General features: G+C 37.4%; 1 protein-coding gene across 3 annotated transcripts in view; it reads right to left on the bottom strand.

Annotated features, from left to right (window-relative positions):
• Nucleotides 1–17,549, bottom strand: part of FAT4 (FAT atypical cadherin 4) — a 228,630-nt gene that overhangs the window by 73,142 nt on the left and 137,939 nt on the right. For all 3 annotated transcript variants that reach the window (XM_072624971.1, XM_072624970.1, XM_072624972.1), the window contains exon 7: nucleotides 6,481–6,661. In XM_072624971.1, coding sequence (XP_072481072.1) covers nucleotides 6,481–6,661 — 181 coding nt within the window. The remainder of the gene's footprint in view (nucleotides 1–6,480; nucleotides 6,662–17,549) is intronic.

Below are 17,549 nucleotides of genomic sequence, written 5' to 3' on the forward strand. Positions count from 1 at the left end.
TTCTTTCTTCCTTTGCTCTTTCTTTCCTTCCTTTTTTGTTTTCTTTCTTCCTTTCTTTTTTGTGAGGTGATTGTGGTTAAGTGACTTGCCCAGGGTCACATAGAAAGTAACTGTGAAGCTAGATTTGAACTCAGTTCCTCCTGACTCCAGGGCTGATGCCCTATTCACTGTGGCACCACACTGGCCTTTTTTGTTACATTTCTAAGGCGTTATTAAAGTATATTTTAACATACATTTGTAGGAATACTTTTTTAAATAACCCCTTCAAGTCTTGAGGGGTCTTTTAAAATATATATCATAAAGTTTATGAACTGCTTTAAATGGATAAATTAGTAGAGCATTGAAACTCATGTAGAGTTTAAATTTTTTGCAATTCAAAATTTTCTTTTTTTTCTTCCTTTTCTTTCTTCCCTCCTTCCTTCCTTCCTTGGGTGGGCAAGAGTTCTATGCTTTTCCTTCTTTATCAGCTATTCAGTTTTTGGAAGGCATGCATCTACATATGTCTTGTTAGTAGCTATCTTCTTCCATCATCACAAGCACTCATTAAGGTTATTTATTTTCATCATGAGACTTTGCAACTTAAATGAATTTTTCAAAGATAGATTCTTGGATTATGTTGGTGAGATGTTAGACACTTTATTATTGTCCATTTAAATGAATGTTAAATATGGATAGTTTCTAAGGTACTGTATTTTTCATAGCCCCAGGCAGTTTATTTTATCTTTAACAGAGTTAGAGATAAGAATTGTAATGCCAGGTGTGGGAGCATAATGCCAATAATCCCTGCCACTGGGAAGGCTAAGGCTAGAAGATCTCTTGGGGGTGAGAGTTCTGAGCCAAAGTGGGCTAAACCAATCAGGTGTCCACATTGAATTCTATATTATATGGTGAGTTCCTGTGAACAGGTTGCCTAAAAAGGAGCAAATTGGAAAGAGAATAAGTGACAGTTTCCATGTCAAAGTGGAACCTTGTGTATGAGTGGCTCCTGTGCTTCCAGCCTGGGGGAGATAGAGAGACCCACAGGAAAGAAAAGGAAAAAAGGGAAGAAAGGGAAGGGAAGGGAAGAGAAAGATTGATAGTGCATGTAACTGGCAATGCATTACAAATAAGGGTCATATAAGAGAAACTGAGTAAATTATATCATCAATCAAACTTTAGGTACAGAAAAGATAGGCTGGTTGACAATAAGGGATGAACTTACAGGTAGTCTATGGGCTCCACTGTTATACTTGTGATATCAATAGAAAGAGAAAGACCCTCACTATGTTGGTGCACTCCCTGGGGCATAATGCTGGGGGAGGGGTTTGGACAAGAGTCATACAAAATGGAGAGATATGGATGGATTGTAAAAATATCTTAGTGGGATTTCAGATCCACTAGAGTCTTTGAGTACCATTCTATCATGTTCTTTAGTGTTTTACTCGAGTGCTTGCGAATTCTAAAAGTTCATATCCTTTAGAAGAAGAAAAGGGGAAGAAATGAGAAAGACATTTTTGACTACATCATGCTGGGATGTTTTCTGCAGGAGTGAATTAAGCAGCATTAATAACTAATGTAAAGCCATTTTGAATTCCCTGAAGAATTCATCAGCCCACAGTGGGTAATGCTGAAGCTGCCACTACCACTTACTGTCTTCATTATGTCATGCAGGAAAAGGTCTACTTAGACAATAAGAATTTATTTAATAAAACAAAACAAAATACAGAAAAGAATGATATTTTTGGTAAGTAAAATCAAACTATTATTTCTTGATGAGTTTCAGGAGGAAGCCCATAGTCTCATTTTTACTTTTTCAGCTTTGTACTATAATTCCTAAATCTAGGATAGTACTATGGAGACTTGGTGGGGCTGGAAAGCCACTAGCATCACCCAGAGTCTCTGAGATTTTCAGGGCTTTTGACCTTGGGGGAACTTCCTATTTCTGAGAAGCTATGTGGCTAAGATGCAAAGTCAGAGAAAGCTGAGAGTCAGAGAAGAGAAGGAAGACTGGAAGTCCACTGTTCCTCCAGGTTTTTCTTGCTGGCTCCACAGGAAATAGGAGAGGATAGAGGCTGACTGCAACAGAAAAACAGGGGAAGCAAGTGTACCAGGAGCTCATGGTTTGGTAAAGCACGAATAGAGGTAGAGACCGCAGGGCCAGCAAGAGCAAACTAAAGGGGTGAGCAGACTATTTGATGTGGATGGAGGGGTTAGTGAGATTATTAGAATCTAAACTACAGGACTTGCCTTCCCCATATATTCTTTGAAATCTTCTTGAAGCTCTCAAATACACACTTCACTTTACCCATCTGATCACTTTCTGCCCTATCCTGCCTCTCACAAGTGGAAAGAAGAGGGAAAGGGAAGGGAAAAGAGAAGGGGAAGGGGAAAGAAAGAGATAAAATTCCTCTTTGCTTCATATACCATTCCACCCTTTCTTATTTGCAATGACTGTTCACATTCTTATGCTATTTGAAATTGCCATGTGAGTCCATTGGGTGTGACCAATTGCAATTATTTTAATTCAAACCTAGAAGTTTCAATCTGAAACTGAGATGGAAAGCTAACCCAGAAGTGAGAAGAGATTTTGCTCAGCTGACAATGAAATGGGCATGAAGTTTGAGTTGAGAAATTCTGGCAATTTAATATACTCTACCTCCATTCATACACCAGATAGCTTTATAAACCTGGAGAATGATTTAACAAGGAAATGAGCCAGTAGCAGGAAGAGAAGGCGGCTGGTGTGTTTGTTCAGGTAACTCCCTTGCAGACATCACCTCAACCAACCTCCTGTCTGGCTACAATATGTCTCGATAAATTCAAATGTAAAATTTAAATCTCAAGTAATCCAGGAAACTGTGAAACCACAAGTACTAAACCACATCAGACCTGCCAACATAGAAAGGAGTCTGAGAACCCCATTATAGCCTAGTGCCTCCATGCCCAGGGATATTACTTTCTACGCCTAACTAACTTGGGCTATCCCAGTATAACCAATTCATTGGCTCATAATGGATTAACAAACTATAATTGACCACCTGCTTATAACATAGAGTGATAGTTCATATGTCCTTAAACTATTTAGCATCAATGGGAGACATTGTACTTGAGGGTAGCTAGCAGCTAAAATAAATTGTATTTGAGTATTGGATCTGGAGTTAGGAAGACCAGGCTTCAAATCCTATCCCTACACTCCAACATTAAATGTTTTCCTAGATATAACGCAAGCCTCTTGAAGACAGAGGTGACTCTATTTCTGTTTTTGTATCCCTCATACCTAGAACAATATCTGATGCTTAGTAGGTGCTTCATAAATCATTGATTGACTCTGTGTGCATGTGTGTGCAGGTAAGTCACAACCACTCTGAATCTCAGTTTTAAAATCTTTTAAAATAAAGATAATACTTGCAGTTACATCTCATATGATTGTTCCGAGGTTAAAATAAGGTAAGATATATAAAGTGGTTTGAAGCCTTTAAAGTGCTATTTAAATATTGGAATTTTGTGACTAATAGCTATAAAAGGGGAAAATAACATAATAAAATTAGCCAATGCACAAAAAAGAATAGCTCATACAAATGAGATAATGGATGTAAAAATCTTTGCAAACATGAAAGCATTATGTAAATAACAGCTATTATTATTGTCACTCATTATTATTGGAGTCATCTCATTCTTTTTATCTAGTTTGATGGAGACTAAATGGAAATTTTCAAAGACTGGGTTTCCAGGCTGTTATTATTCTTTTGTGTCAAATGCTCACTGAATATTTGCACAGGATGATAAAATCACTACTTTTTTGTATTTGAATAAAAATATCAGGATGTGAGTACATCTTCTATCGTTTCATTGAAAACATTTTTAGGATTCTTCTGGTATCAGACAGGATGATGGAATGACATGTACCATATTCTGCTCCCGCATGGTTTTAACTTCTTCTGTTAGGTCTTTCTATTTTGCAAGATTTACATTCCACACTGAGTATTTGTCCTGGTAATACCTACCAAAATATTCTTCTAAAAAATTTTATGGATCATTGTGATGTCTGGGTGACTATGGTTACGAATTCTATCAGTAGTAATGGTCCATTTCAAGTACAGTTAATTTTTAGACATATTTTTGTCTGTATTTGTAGTATAGGAATTTCTTATCAGTTTATGAAAGACAGTAATGTATGATTCTAACCACCAGGTTGTGTCTTGTTATGTATTCAGTAAGTGCTAAAAGTTTTTAGTCTATAGTGATGCATTGCATAGTTTTCATCATTTCTGGAATGACCTGAATTGATGATTATATCTGGAGTCCTTAAGGATAACCTTTCCATTACTATGATATTAATTATGATCTGTCAGTGAAGACACAGAAACGTCCTTTGCTTCAGCCCTTCCTGTATTATGAAGCCAATCTTCTTCAGAGGAGCGGTAACCCAATTAAATGTGTTAATTATTGTCACACAACTTTAGTTGACATTTAAAGCCCCATTAATAAGGGCTCTGAAGAGTTATTCTCTTTATAACATTTCTTCTTCTTCCTAGTCTTTGTGCAGAGTAATCTACATGCCTTGAATGTCCTCCTTCCTCACCTACATCTCTCAGAATTCTTTGCTTTCTTCAAGGCTCAGTTCCAAAACAATCCTTTATGAGTATCCTGTTCTGATCCCTACTTATAGGTCTTTATATTTGCTTATCTGCATGTTATATACAGGGCAACTAGGCAAGGCAGTGGATAGAATGATGGGCCTAGAGTCAGAAGATTCAGTTCAAATCTGGCTTCAGATATGAACTAACTAACTGTGTGACCCCTGGCAAGTCGCTTAACCTTGTTTACCTCAGTTTCCTCATCTGTAAAATGAGTTAGAGAAGAAAATGCAAAACAACTCTAATATTTTTGTCAAGAAAAATCCAAATGGGGTCAGTTGGACACAACTGAGACAGAAATGTTGATGTCAAATGCACTTTTCCCAATCCTTCTTAATTGTACTTCTTCCCTCTGTCGATTGTTTCCTATTGGTTGGCATGCCATCTCTCTCATTAGACTGGAAGCCTCTTGAAGGAAGGGGCTTCCTTTTGCTTTTCACTGTATCCCCAACACTTAGCACAGAATCTGGCACATAGTAGGACCTTAATTAATGCCTGTTCACTGAATAACACACATTAAATTGTAAGCTTCTAGCGGGTAAAGACTATTTTCCATTTTTTTTTTTTGAATCCCCAGTATCTAGCATAGGTCTTCCATACATTGGGGTAATTAATTATAGCTTACTTAATTAAATTTAATTAATTAAATATTCCTCCATTTTTAGTTTGTGTTTTATGATGATTATACTATCCAACTGAACATGAATTTAATATATCAAATGCAATCACATTTTGCAAATCTTAAAGTGCCCACCCTACCTAAGTAGTAGGTAGTAGACCTAGTCCTTGTATTAGTGATAGTAGTAATCCAAAGGAAAAATTGCACTGCGGTTTTTCTCTGGAAAATCATGTATTTTGCTAATATCCAGCTAATTCAAGGGCATTCAACTTTTATTTAGCGGAAAAAAACAACCTGTGATAAGCTATAGAACAACCAAAGGAGAGCAATCCAAGGGACCTCAAGATCAGAAGACAAGATGATTCATTGGAGGAATAAAGAATGGTTCACCTGGAGAAGATAAGACTTGGTGGTACTGAGAAGAAGGCTATGGGAAGGGAGGGTGTATTAGAAACCTTCAAATATTGTCAAGAGCTGTATGGTGGAAGGATTGGGCTTTTTCTTCCTTACCCCAAATAGCAAGAATAGAAGAAATGGCTGGAATTTGTTTCTAAGCAGATGAGAGTCAGACTGAGCCTTGATGTCAGTCAGTCAATCAGCATTTCTGAAGTGCTTACTATGCCAATGACATTGTGTTAAATGTTGGGTATACAAAGAAATGCAACTGCCAATTAGGCATGGAAAAGTGAAATAAACCACTTTGAGAGGCAGTGGGTTTCTCTTCCTGGAGGGCTTCAAGCAAAGATTGGATGGCCACTCATTAGAGATTCTTTTGAGAGGACTCTTATCTGAGTCTGAGCTGGTCTTGATGACTTCTGAGTTACCTTCTAATCTGGAGATTCCATGATTCACCAGGATACAATGATCAATATCTATGAAATTATGTTTAAAAGATTATGTACGATTTGAGCTTTTATTCTAAGAAGACCCTGATTTGCACAGAAGTAACAAGTAATTGGTGATAAACAGCAGTAATCAACCCAAACCTGAAAGCCAATTGTTAAATTTTCTATGAGTATTTACACCTCAGAAATCAGCCAACATTGCAAATCAGTATTTGACTTGTTTTGTTAATTGTTTAGATTTAAGAAAGTGATGGAAAAATGTTAATAAACCCGGTTAAACTTAAAAGAATGTTTTGTGTGCCTTATTACCTGGAGAGCTGGTAGTGAAATATACACCAGAACACCCCTGGTGATTAATGACCACATCAACTACTAAATGACCATTGGAAAGGCGTCCTACCTGATGACAGCATTTGTTGAAGCATCTGCATCAGAGGCATTAACAAGGAGCACATCTGACCCAGTTGGGGCATCTTCTGAAATAGTGGCAGAGTACATCTTGTGGGCAAAGGTAGGGACGTTGTCATTGACATCATCGACTATGACATTCACAGTACCAGTGCCAGTGAGGGCAGGAGACCCTGAAGGAAAAAAAAGCAAACAGAGGCAAATCTTAATACTGAGATCTAAATAACTGACTTAAATGAGATGACAGCCAATTCACATTGTCCCATGAGCTATTGGCTCTTCCTATCGAGGACATTTCTCTCCCATTTCTGCATAGATTGTCTACCGTATTTGGAAAGCCCTCCTCTTTTCTCCTTTTGGAATCCCTAGCTCTCCTCAAGTGACTTCCTAAATAAGGACCTTCCTGGTTCCTCCAGGTGTTAGAGTTCCAATCCCAATTCCCAAAACAATTTGCTTTGGATATTGTTTGCATTTCCTTGGTCTTACCCATTATTCCTCCCAAGAGAATGTTAAATTCCTTGATACCTGGAGCGATTTTGTTTATTTTTTCTTTCTGTCCTCAGACCCTAACGTAGCATCTGACACACGGTAGACATGAAGTAAATACTTATTGGATTGAAATATGTCTATACTGAATCTGAACATTAAAGCACAAGTGAACGGACCTAATTATAAGAGATCCAGTGAAAAAAATTCATAATGTTGAGTTGGAACTTCAGAGAATTACATCAAATCAAGTCAACGAACACTTATGAACCATCTCTGATAAAAAGAATCGAACCATGACTCAGACATTTTGAAACCTATGTTTCCATTAACCAAAACAGTCTCCTCATACACACACGCACTGACATGTAAATCCATGTGTGTGTGTGTGTGTGTGTGTGCGTGTACAGGTGTAGCTAGAGGTACTGGAATGGGTAGGAGGGGAAGCATGGTAAAGCAGAGAGAGAACTGACTTCTGCCTCAGGAACACGCAGGTGTCACGCGTGTATGTGATGTATGCGTGTGCATGTACTTGCTGCTGTTGTTGGTGTTTCAGTTGTGTTGAGAGATGCTGGACTGGTTTGCCACTCATTTTACAGATGAAAAACTGAGGCAAACAGGGTTAGGTGACTTGTCCAGTGTCACACAGCTCATAAGTATGTGATCTGAACTAACAAGGATGAGTTTTCCTGACTCCGGATCCAGAAACCTAGCCACTGCGTCACCTAGCTACTTATATGTATATGTGTGTATATATATATGTATATATATATGTATATATATACATATATATGCATATGTATATGTATACGCGTATGTATATGTGTATGTGTATATGTATGTGTATGAGTATGTGTATGTGTAAGTGTATGTATATGTATATACACATATATGTATATACAAATACACATATCCATACATATATATACGCACATATCTGTGTGTATATATGTGCATATGTATTTATTTGTGTATGTGTATGCTCATAAGATGCTTATGTGTGTGCACACAGTTATATATTTCCTCATGGAAGGTTTCCTGTACCAATAAAATCGCAATTTGACTACTCACTGAGAGTAGGTCAAAGACACAGGAACAAATAAACAAGAAACAGAAATGTGCAGTGTGCTTTGAATCAAGGACTGGAAGGATACTGTATATAAGTTTATTCTCTCTCTCTCTCTCTCTCTCTCTCTCTCTCTCTCTCTCTCTTTCTGTCTCTCTGTCTCTTTCATTTCTCTTCTCTCCTTTTACATCTCTCACTGTGTCTGTCTATCTGTCTATCTGTCTCATTCTTAGGGATTAAATAGAATCAAAAGGTGTCATGTCGCACTGGAAAGATTATACCCTTCAAGTGACACCAAAAATTATTATAATTTTATTTTAAAATGAAAATTTTCACTCTCCTATCTCTATTTTCTGTTTTATGATTTTTTAAGCAGCATGATGCTGGTGGATGCAGATTAGTGGTCCTTCATAGTATACTTAAATTTGAATAGTTCTTAAACCATCACATTCCCTGGATCACCGAGGAGCCTGGAATGTTTAGGCCCACCTTAGGTTTAGTTCCCTGAGGTCCCTCCCACACTGAAGTGCTAATCTCTGTAGGGCTGAAAATTTCATGCAGACACAAACACCCTGATGGAGGAGTAACACTAAAGCCCAGGTTAGGGATTCAGACAACAGACAGGGGTCAAAGGTGGAGAGACAGTTGGTCATTGTAAACATGAGACTCTAATTAAACTCCAGTCACCTCTGGGGCATCCCAACATAATCGAGGGCAATGTTCAGCTTGGGCGAATCTGATCATGATGGATGGCATGGGTGGATGCCTATTAGGGTAGGCTTAGGTAGTTTCATCTGGGATTGATTTACAGGAACCAGATGCAATCAGAAAGAAGGTACAAAAGGCAGTGGTGTAGCTGTGGCATGGATGGAAAGTCAACTCACAAGGAGTATAGGATGTCGAAAGAACAGCAGAGCTTGCCTGACAGCTGTTGAAATGCAAGTGATTGGTTAATGCAAGAGGAAAGGAGAATAGGAGAGAAAAGGGACTCAAAATTCAACTTTACAGCATGTATGTGGATGTTGAGTTTTGTTGATACACCTCGATCAGGCATGTGAACACTGCCCAATAGTTAGAAAACCACTGTGACAATTAGCTGCAAGTGACAGCAAAATTTTAATTGTACATAGATTGTTAGTAGGAAGGGGATTAGGGATAAATTTGCACAAAGCTTGTTTGATAGGAATAGATCACATCTCCATGGTTCTATGTAGTTTTTCAAAGCTGTTTACCTATATTATTTCAGTTTGTAATAGTTAAGATCCATAGTTAAGAAATAACAAAACATTTTACACACTTCATGGCATCTCAAAAGTCTTAGTGCAGTTTGAATTTAGGGCATTTTATAATCATACAGATGTGCAGATAGAAAAGGCATCAGAAATTTTGGGACACCTTGTATTTTCTCAAAATATCTTCACAAACACCTTTTGAGATAGCTGCTCTTATTATATCTGCTGTGCAGATAATAATAATTAATGGCTAGTATTTCTATAATGCTCTAAAGTTTGCAAAGCACTTCATAATATCATTTCATTTGAGTCTTACTACAATCCCGGAGGGCAGAGGCTCCCAGATTCTACAGATAGGAAACCACCCAGCAACTCTCTACTATTTATGTTAGCTCCCATAGTTTCCACGCTATAACTCAGTGGTTATTTCCATTGTACTCATATACACTTCTAGGTCTTCTATGGGTTATAGTGTACAATTCTAAGAATAATCATGACATTCTCCCAATGAAAACTAAATTTCGGCATCACTCAAACACGCTTTCATGACTTGTATGTACAAATACAAATCAACTTTAAAAGGATACATTTGGAGATACCAAATAGTAGTTACTATAACCCAAGGAACTATGAATTAAAATTACATGATTCAGGCCTGTGACAGGTATGAGGTGGAATCTCTGTAGCAACATAAAGTCAAATCGTAAACAGGAACTAAAAGAAACAAAGGACCAGCTTGGAGAATGACATGTCCATCCAAGATAAATATTCCGTTGGGAATAACTCAGGAATGCACATCTGTCAGCTGCCTGGATTGAATTGCTAGAGACAGGGGGATTGGCACTGCATTCTGGAACTTGGGCATAACTTTGGAGTGATTTATCTTGTGTAGTCACTAGATTTTATGCAAAGCTATAAAATACTTTTATATATTTTTCCAAAGGTGGGCCATTGAATTTAATGCAAACATTCCTCAAATCCACACAAATAACATTTTAAAAAGTGAATCCTCCAAAGGCAAGGATAGTATCATAAATTTTGATGTGGAAGGGCCCTTAAAGTCCATTGAATTCAGCCACTTCATTTTATAAATGAGAAAATTTTACAAATTTTACAAATGAAGCTGAGAAAAAGGTTGGGCTACCCTCGGTACCACTCTTCTACCTCATGCTGCAAATAATTCTCTTCTAGCAATACTCACGTCCAACATGAGGACTCTGATCTCTCATCCTACCTTAGGCTTTGGCCCTCTGAGGCCCAATGACACACAAGAAAATGCTAAGTAGCAATTACACAAATGTGTCTTCACATCAGTACCCAATAAATCAGAGCATGATGACTACCTGGCAAAGCTTTTAGTGAGAATCTTTGCAGAAGCATCAATACCTCCCTCCCCCATTAAATTGCAATTTCCTTTCTCTGCTCAAGGCCAAGGTTGACCTTAGTGTTCCAGGCAGATGTTCAAAGTCCCTCATTAGAAATGCTAATGAGTGAAATTTCCCCCTCATCTACTGATCATGCTGTCATAGAGATGACCCTTGGTATATCAAGTTGACCCCAAATTTTCAGCAGAATACTTCAGTAACTCTTCTGCCAAGCATTAAAAAACAGAGGAATAAGGAAAAGTGAGTAACTGAGCAAATGCACATCCACACACACACACACACACACATAGACACACACGTGCAGGCATGCATGCATACACACATGTATATCTATATGCACCCATGTATACATACATATGTGTATATATCTGTGTCTATGTGTATATGTATATATGCATACACATGAATATATACATATGCAGGCACATGCCTATATACACATACACACACACACATATATATACACACATACATATATACACACGACTATACACACACATGCAGGCACACACACACACACACACACACACACACACACACACACACACACACACACACACACATATATATATATATATATATATATATATATATATATATATATATATCCAATTTTATATATCTTTACTATGGAAGATCATTGAACCTGGAATTAAAAAACTTGAATATAGGTCACATCACCCCCACTAATTCAGGTATATGACTCTACGAAATGTGTCCAATTCCAAGAGAAGTTGGGTTCATATACTGGCTCTGCTACTCACTACCTGGTTGACCCTGAGCTGCATGCCTCAGTTCCTTCATCCATACGTTGAAGTAATTGTAGTAGTCTCTCCAAGGCCCCCATCTAGCTCTAAATGAGAGGTCAGCAAGCTATGGCCCAAGGGCCAAATAGGATCCACCACATGTTTTTTGTATGGCCCATTAGTTAAGGGTTTTTTTTTTTTTTTTACATTTTAAAATAGAGCTTTATTGTATTTTAAAATGTAAAATACTTATAAAAATGTCGGCTGATTTGGCCTTCAGTTAATAAGCAGATTGCCAATCCCTGCCTTAAATCTCTGATCCAAAGATCCAGGGCAAGTTCCAGCATGAGACTCAATTTCCTCTACAAAATGGTCATTGCAATACTTTTTTCCTGAATTGATCCCAGGATCTTGTGGGTGAAAAAAATTGTTTTTAATATAGCACCAAATGTGAGTTTCTATTATTTTTATTGTCATTTATTTTATTCTTCTCTTAAAGGATATTGGGGCAAGTCACTTTGTGTGTGTGTGCGTGTGCGTGTGTGTGTGTGTGCTACACTTAATGTTCTGCGGATATTTGCACAAGCAGATGAAACAGCTGCTTTCTGTAACTGAATAAAAGTATTACGATGTAAGCACATTTTCTGTAGGCTCACTGCAAGCATCCTTGATACAACGCCCACAGCAGACAAAGCAGCAGGGATAACTGGGACGTCATCTTGTTCCCAAGTGATTTTCATGTATTCTGTTAAGTCTCTATATTTTGAAACCTTTTCATTCCACTTGATTTGGAGATTATAAGTAATTGGTATGGTAGCATCTATTAAAAATGTTCTTAAATTTTTGTGGATCAATGTTACGTAAGGGCAATTGTGGGCTACAGTTTTGTCTGTGGTATTGGTCCGCTTCTCATGCAATTTATTGCTTAAATTCTACATTTATAGTCCTGGAATTTGTCATCTGTCAGCACATAAGAGATAACAAGCTTCTGACATGGAATTCTAGCCTCCAGATCATGTCTTTCCAGGTCCCTGGTAAGGACCATTTTTTTTTTTATAGCCTGCATTCATGGTACAGTATCTCCACTGTTTCTTAGTGTAATCCACTTTGATCACTAAATTTCAAGTTCTTAAGAAAAAGTACTGTTTCTGCTTGCAAAGATCTTTTCCCAAATTACCATTTTAAACCCTGTATTTCCATTAAAAAAAATAAAGCCATTTGCTTGATGTTTCAATGTCAGCAGGCCAAACACCTGTGGAAAGATATTTGGGAGTAGACAGAATACCATCACATGATGGTTACAGTTTTTAAAGATTTTTCACCTATCATGTTCTCTAAGAATATTGATCAATCCTCTTTATCCTCTTTTTCAGTGGAAGCGTTAATATTTCTATAATTATTCTAATGGGATGTAGGCTTTCTTAATATCTGATGTTTTTCTTATTTTGTTAAGATATCTAAACCAGTTACCATCTATTTTAAAGATCAATAGGCCACACTGAGACCATTTCATCCATCAATTCAATACAACCAATGGATAGAAACTCAAAGCATTCAATCTCGATTTTTCCTTGGATTAAGGATTTAATTTCATTTAAAAGCTTAAGGATTTTTTACTCATGGAGTTGAAATGAAATTCTGATAACAATGGAGAAAGAATTTGTTCAAATTGCATTTTGTTTGAATGATATAACATGACAACATCTATTTATATATTAAATGATCAATAAGATATTTTGGCTCAGCTCCCTTAATTTGGAAACCATATTTGATCCCATCATGGAGATGCTGGAGTCTGGATAGAAGCACAATGTGCTTAAACAATCTCCTTGAAAAAATGTCATGTTTTACCTGATTACAAATGTATAAACTCTATCAGACTCTTTGCCATTTTAAGGAGGAGGAAGAGGAAGGAGGGAGAAAATTTTGGAACTCAAAATCTTTCAAAAAATTAATGTTGAAAATTGTCTTTATGTGTAATTAGAAAAAATGAAATGCTATTTAAAAAGAGGAAACAAAAGAAAAATTTTAAAAAAGGGAAAATGTCATGTTTCTTATCTACTATTCTAGACAGTATTGTATTGTGACAGAGTTTAAACAGAGAGGACTTTCCCCCTCAACCGGGAAATCAAATACTGTAGGATTTTCACTATATTTGAGTCTATTTTATGTATTTGTATAGCATGAAGAAGCCATTATGCGGAACCAAGCCAAACATTTTCCAACAATTAATAAAGGCAATAGTAAAGTGCCTGAGTGCTTTTGAGTACCTTGTTAATGGCTGCCAAATTGATAATCAGTTGTTCTTTCTAAGCTGGAGACTTTGTACCACACCTTTTTTAATCCTTGGGAAATATATTGCTTTCATATAAATGTTTATCAATTTTTAAAATAATGTAATCTGTACAAATTTATTTATTTGTACAAATAAAGTGCATAAATGTAATTAGCCTATTTTTGGAGGGAGCACTGATGTTTTTGTTTTTATTATTTGACTAAAATGGGCACCTCATGGTGGTTTGGAGGTGACTCAGGGGTTCTTGGATGTCTGACTAAGCTGGAAAGGCTTCATTTGTGGGGGACTAGAAACGGATCCTGTGACTATTTTCCAAGGACTAATCTACTTGAGGGCAGATGAACTCATCCCAAGAACTGGAATGACTAAGATGACTTATATTGACTACTAATTTAGACAACCATCTGTATTTCTGGAGGGAGTACTCATGAATAAAATAACATATTCTTAAAGCACAAATATCAAAGAAAAAAGTGTAGCAGGCATAGTATTTTTCATGAATTGTATTTTATGTAAGTTATTTCATGGATATGAGGGAGATGTTAACTGGTTAAAGCAATATTGCAAAGTACACTGGAGGGATACACATGATTAACAATATTTAAAAATAAAACTCCTCAATATTATTCCAAGAGTACAGAACGGAGGTATATCCAGTTTCTCATCATGGACCTGGTTTGCTAGCATGAGTGGGAATTGAGAGAATGAGCCCAGTGTCTGTGCCAAATATGCACACAAACAGACTCATAAAATACAAGGATTTTTCAGGGGAAACTAGTAGCTGGGGCAGGACAGTTGGTAAAGGATTTACATGACATGAGCTAAGTTTTAAAAGACTATAAGAAGCAAGGGTGAAGAGTGTGTTCATTCCTTGGGGATAGCCGTTGCCAAGGGAAAAAGAGGGGAGATAAAGTATGAAGAATGCCAAGGTCCTTCCAGGTGGATCATAAAATGTGGGAAGACTAATGCAATAAGCCTGCAAATGTACATTTGGACCACTATGTGAAGATTTTTTAAATTTAAAAGGAGGAGTTTATATTTGACATATATATGACATCTAAATGTCGTAGGGAATCAATAGAACTTACTGAGTAGAGCAGTAATGTGAGGAGAATTGCATTTGGAGGTGGGGATCCTTTTAATGTGTATGTAGTGGATGGCTTAGGGGGAGAAGATATTTGAAACAGAGTGACCATTTAGGGGGCTATTACAATAGAACAGATGAGAGGTTATGAGGGCTTGGAGTAAGGTAGTGGTTAAGTAAGTTGAATGAAAGGGACAGATTCAAATGATGCAGATAGAAATGACAAGATTCGGCAACAGAAATTAATGCTCTGGTTATAAGCCTTAGTGACAGGAAGGGTGATGATGCCTTCAACAAAAATGAAATCTAAAAAGAGGGAATGGTTGGAGACAGGGATAGAAAATGTATTCAGTTTTGGATATGCTGAGTTTGAGGTACTTCTGGAACATCAAGTTTATGATGTCTAAAAAACAGTCGATGATGTGAGAGTGTAGTTCAGGAGAGAGCCTAAAGCTGGATATAGAGACCTTGGCATTATTAGCATAAGTATAAGAAACGATTCCATGGGAGTTGATGAGATCATCAAGTGAGATAGTATAGTGTGAAAAAAGAAGAGGGCCAAGAGTCTTGGGGAATACCCAAGGTTAGTAGGTATGATCTGAATGAAGGATGAGAAAAGGGGAAGGGATTATCAGGCACATGATAGAAGAAGAACCAGGACAGAATAAAGTTGCTAAAACCAGGAGTGGGGTAGCTAGGTGACTCAGTGGATAGAGCACCAGCCCTGGAGCCAGGAGGATCTGAGTTCAAATTCAGCTTTAGACACTTATACTAGCTGTGTGACCCTGGGAGAGTCACATCACCCCATTTGCCTCAAAATAAAAACAAGAGAGGAGAGAGTATCTAGGAAGAAGTAATAACCTTCAGTGTTGAGGGCTGCGGATAGGCCAGGAAGTATGAGAACTAAGGAAAGGTTATTAGATCTAGAAATTAAGAGATTCACTGGTAACTTTGAAAAGAGCAGTTTAAGTTGAATTTTGAAGTCAGATTATAGATTATAAAGTGTTTAAAAAAGGAAGTAGAGGTGGAGGCATCAAGTATAGTTGGCAGAGAAGGGGAGAAGACATAGGATGATCGATATTGGGGATAGTGGGATTAAAGGAGCTTTTGTTTGTTGTAGGATGGGGGAGAAATAAACATGTCTATAGGGAGCAGGGAAGCATTAAAAGACCGGGAAAAACAGAAGATGAGAGAGACTAGATCTGATAGCAGGATCAATCTATTGAAGAAAATGGGATAGGATCAAGTTTGCATGAAGAGAGGTTTGTCTTGACAAGGAAATGGGTCACCTCTTCATTAGAGAAAGAGGTGAAGAAGACAGTAGAAAAATGTACTGGGGAATGTGAGGTGAGGAAAAGGGTGGGAAAGAGGGGTGAACAGAGCTATTTCCCTGGACAGATCTGTCACAGAATCTTTCATGCTATTAACATACCAATAAACATCTTGTTGAAGAATGGACGGCCTCCCAGGCTCTCATGCCTACCAACATTAATCTAAATATCACTCATATTCTTAGTTACTTAACTTTTAGAGTGTCTAGTTTCGTTAACTTTCAGGTGCCTTAAAAGAATTCTGACTATAAAGCTGAAATTCCCAATTTTCAGGTTCATTCCTAAATATGATTCCTTAAACATTTGCTTGTTGGATAAAAGGGGAGAAATGCAATGTTAAGTCTTTTCTTTTTCATGGGGTTTGTGGGTGGGATGAGATGTGGTTCTGAACCGGTGATTTCATCGATGTCGGTATCTCCAAACATCAAACTATCTCCAGGACTTCAGAATAGCAATTTATCTCTTCCATAGAGTCTAAAAGAGGGTCTGAGGTCCAGTGAGAAGGTTTTAAAGCATATCGCTTTCATGTGCTTATATGGCTAGGATATGTCAAAGAAAATGGGGTTCTTCAATTTTCCAAGGCAGTCTTTTTAGGGACTATACCATACTGTCTCCCATTTGCTTTCTGTTATATGTGAAATGACTTTTTTAAAATTATTATTCCTTTAAAATACATGCCATGTAGAGAAAGGCTGCAACCTAGACCCTTGAGGAAAAAGCAGCCACAAAAGATATGGTAAAAATGGCTCTGAGTTGCGAATTCAAAGACCTGGGTTTTCTTCTTGGTTCTACCATTCATCTAGCTGTGGAAGCTTTTGGCCAAGTCACTAATACCTGAGAGATATTACCTACATGGCCTCTCCACTCTCTTCCAGTTACAAAATTATATGATTCCAGAACATCTGTCTCCTTCTGAGTTTGGGTTAGCCTGAAATTCTCATTAAATAATTCTCTTGTTGTTGACTTTCTTTTTAAAAAGTACATTCACTCTTCCAGTTCCCCACATGCGCGCACACACACACACACACACACACACACACACACACACACACTCACACACACACACACACACACTCACACACACACACACACACACTCACACACACACACACACACACTCACACACACACACACACACACACACACACTCACACATACACACATTCTTACCACCACCATCACCACCAATAACTAGTGCTTGCCATATGGCCTTGTTTTCTGGGTCTAACTTTTGTATTTAAACTTCCTAAAATTGTAGTGGTTGAACTGCAAGATTAACTTGCAAACAATGACTTTATAGGGTGTTATATGCTCTTTAAGTAAGAGTTTACCTCATGACTGGAAATTTTTATTATTTCTTAGGGAAAAAACAAGTAGGAAAATATACCTATTTAACAGTATGCATCATGTGGCAGGCTCATAGATTTAGAGCTGA

Source organism: Notamacropus eugenii, chromosome 7 (assembly GCF_028372415.1).
Source record: "Notamacropus eugenii isolate mMacEug1 chromosome 7, mMacEug1.pri_v2, whole genome shotgun sequence".
NCBI lineage: Eukaryota > Metazoa > Chordata > Mammalia > Diprotodontia > Macropodidae > Notamacropus > Notamacropus eugenii.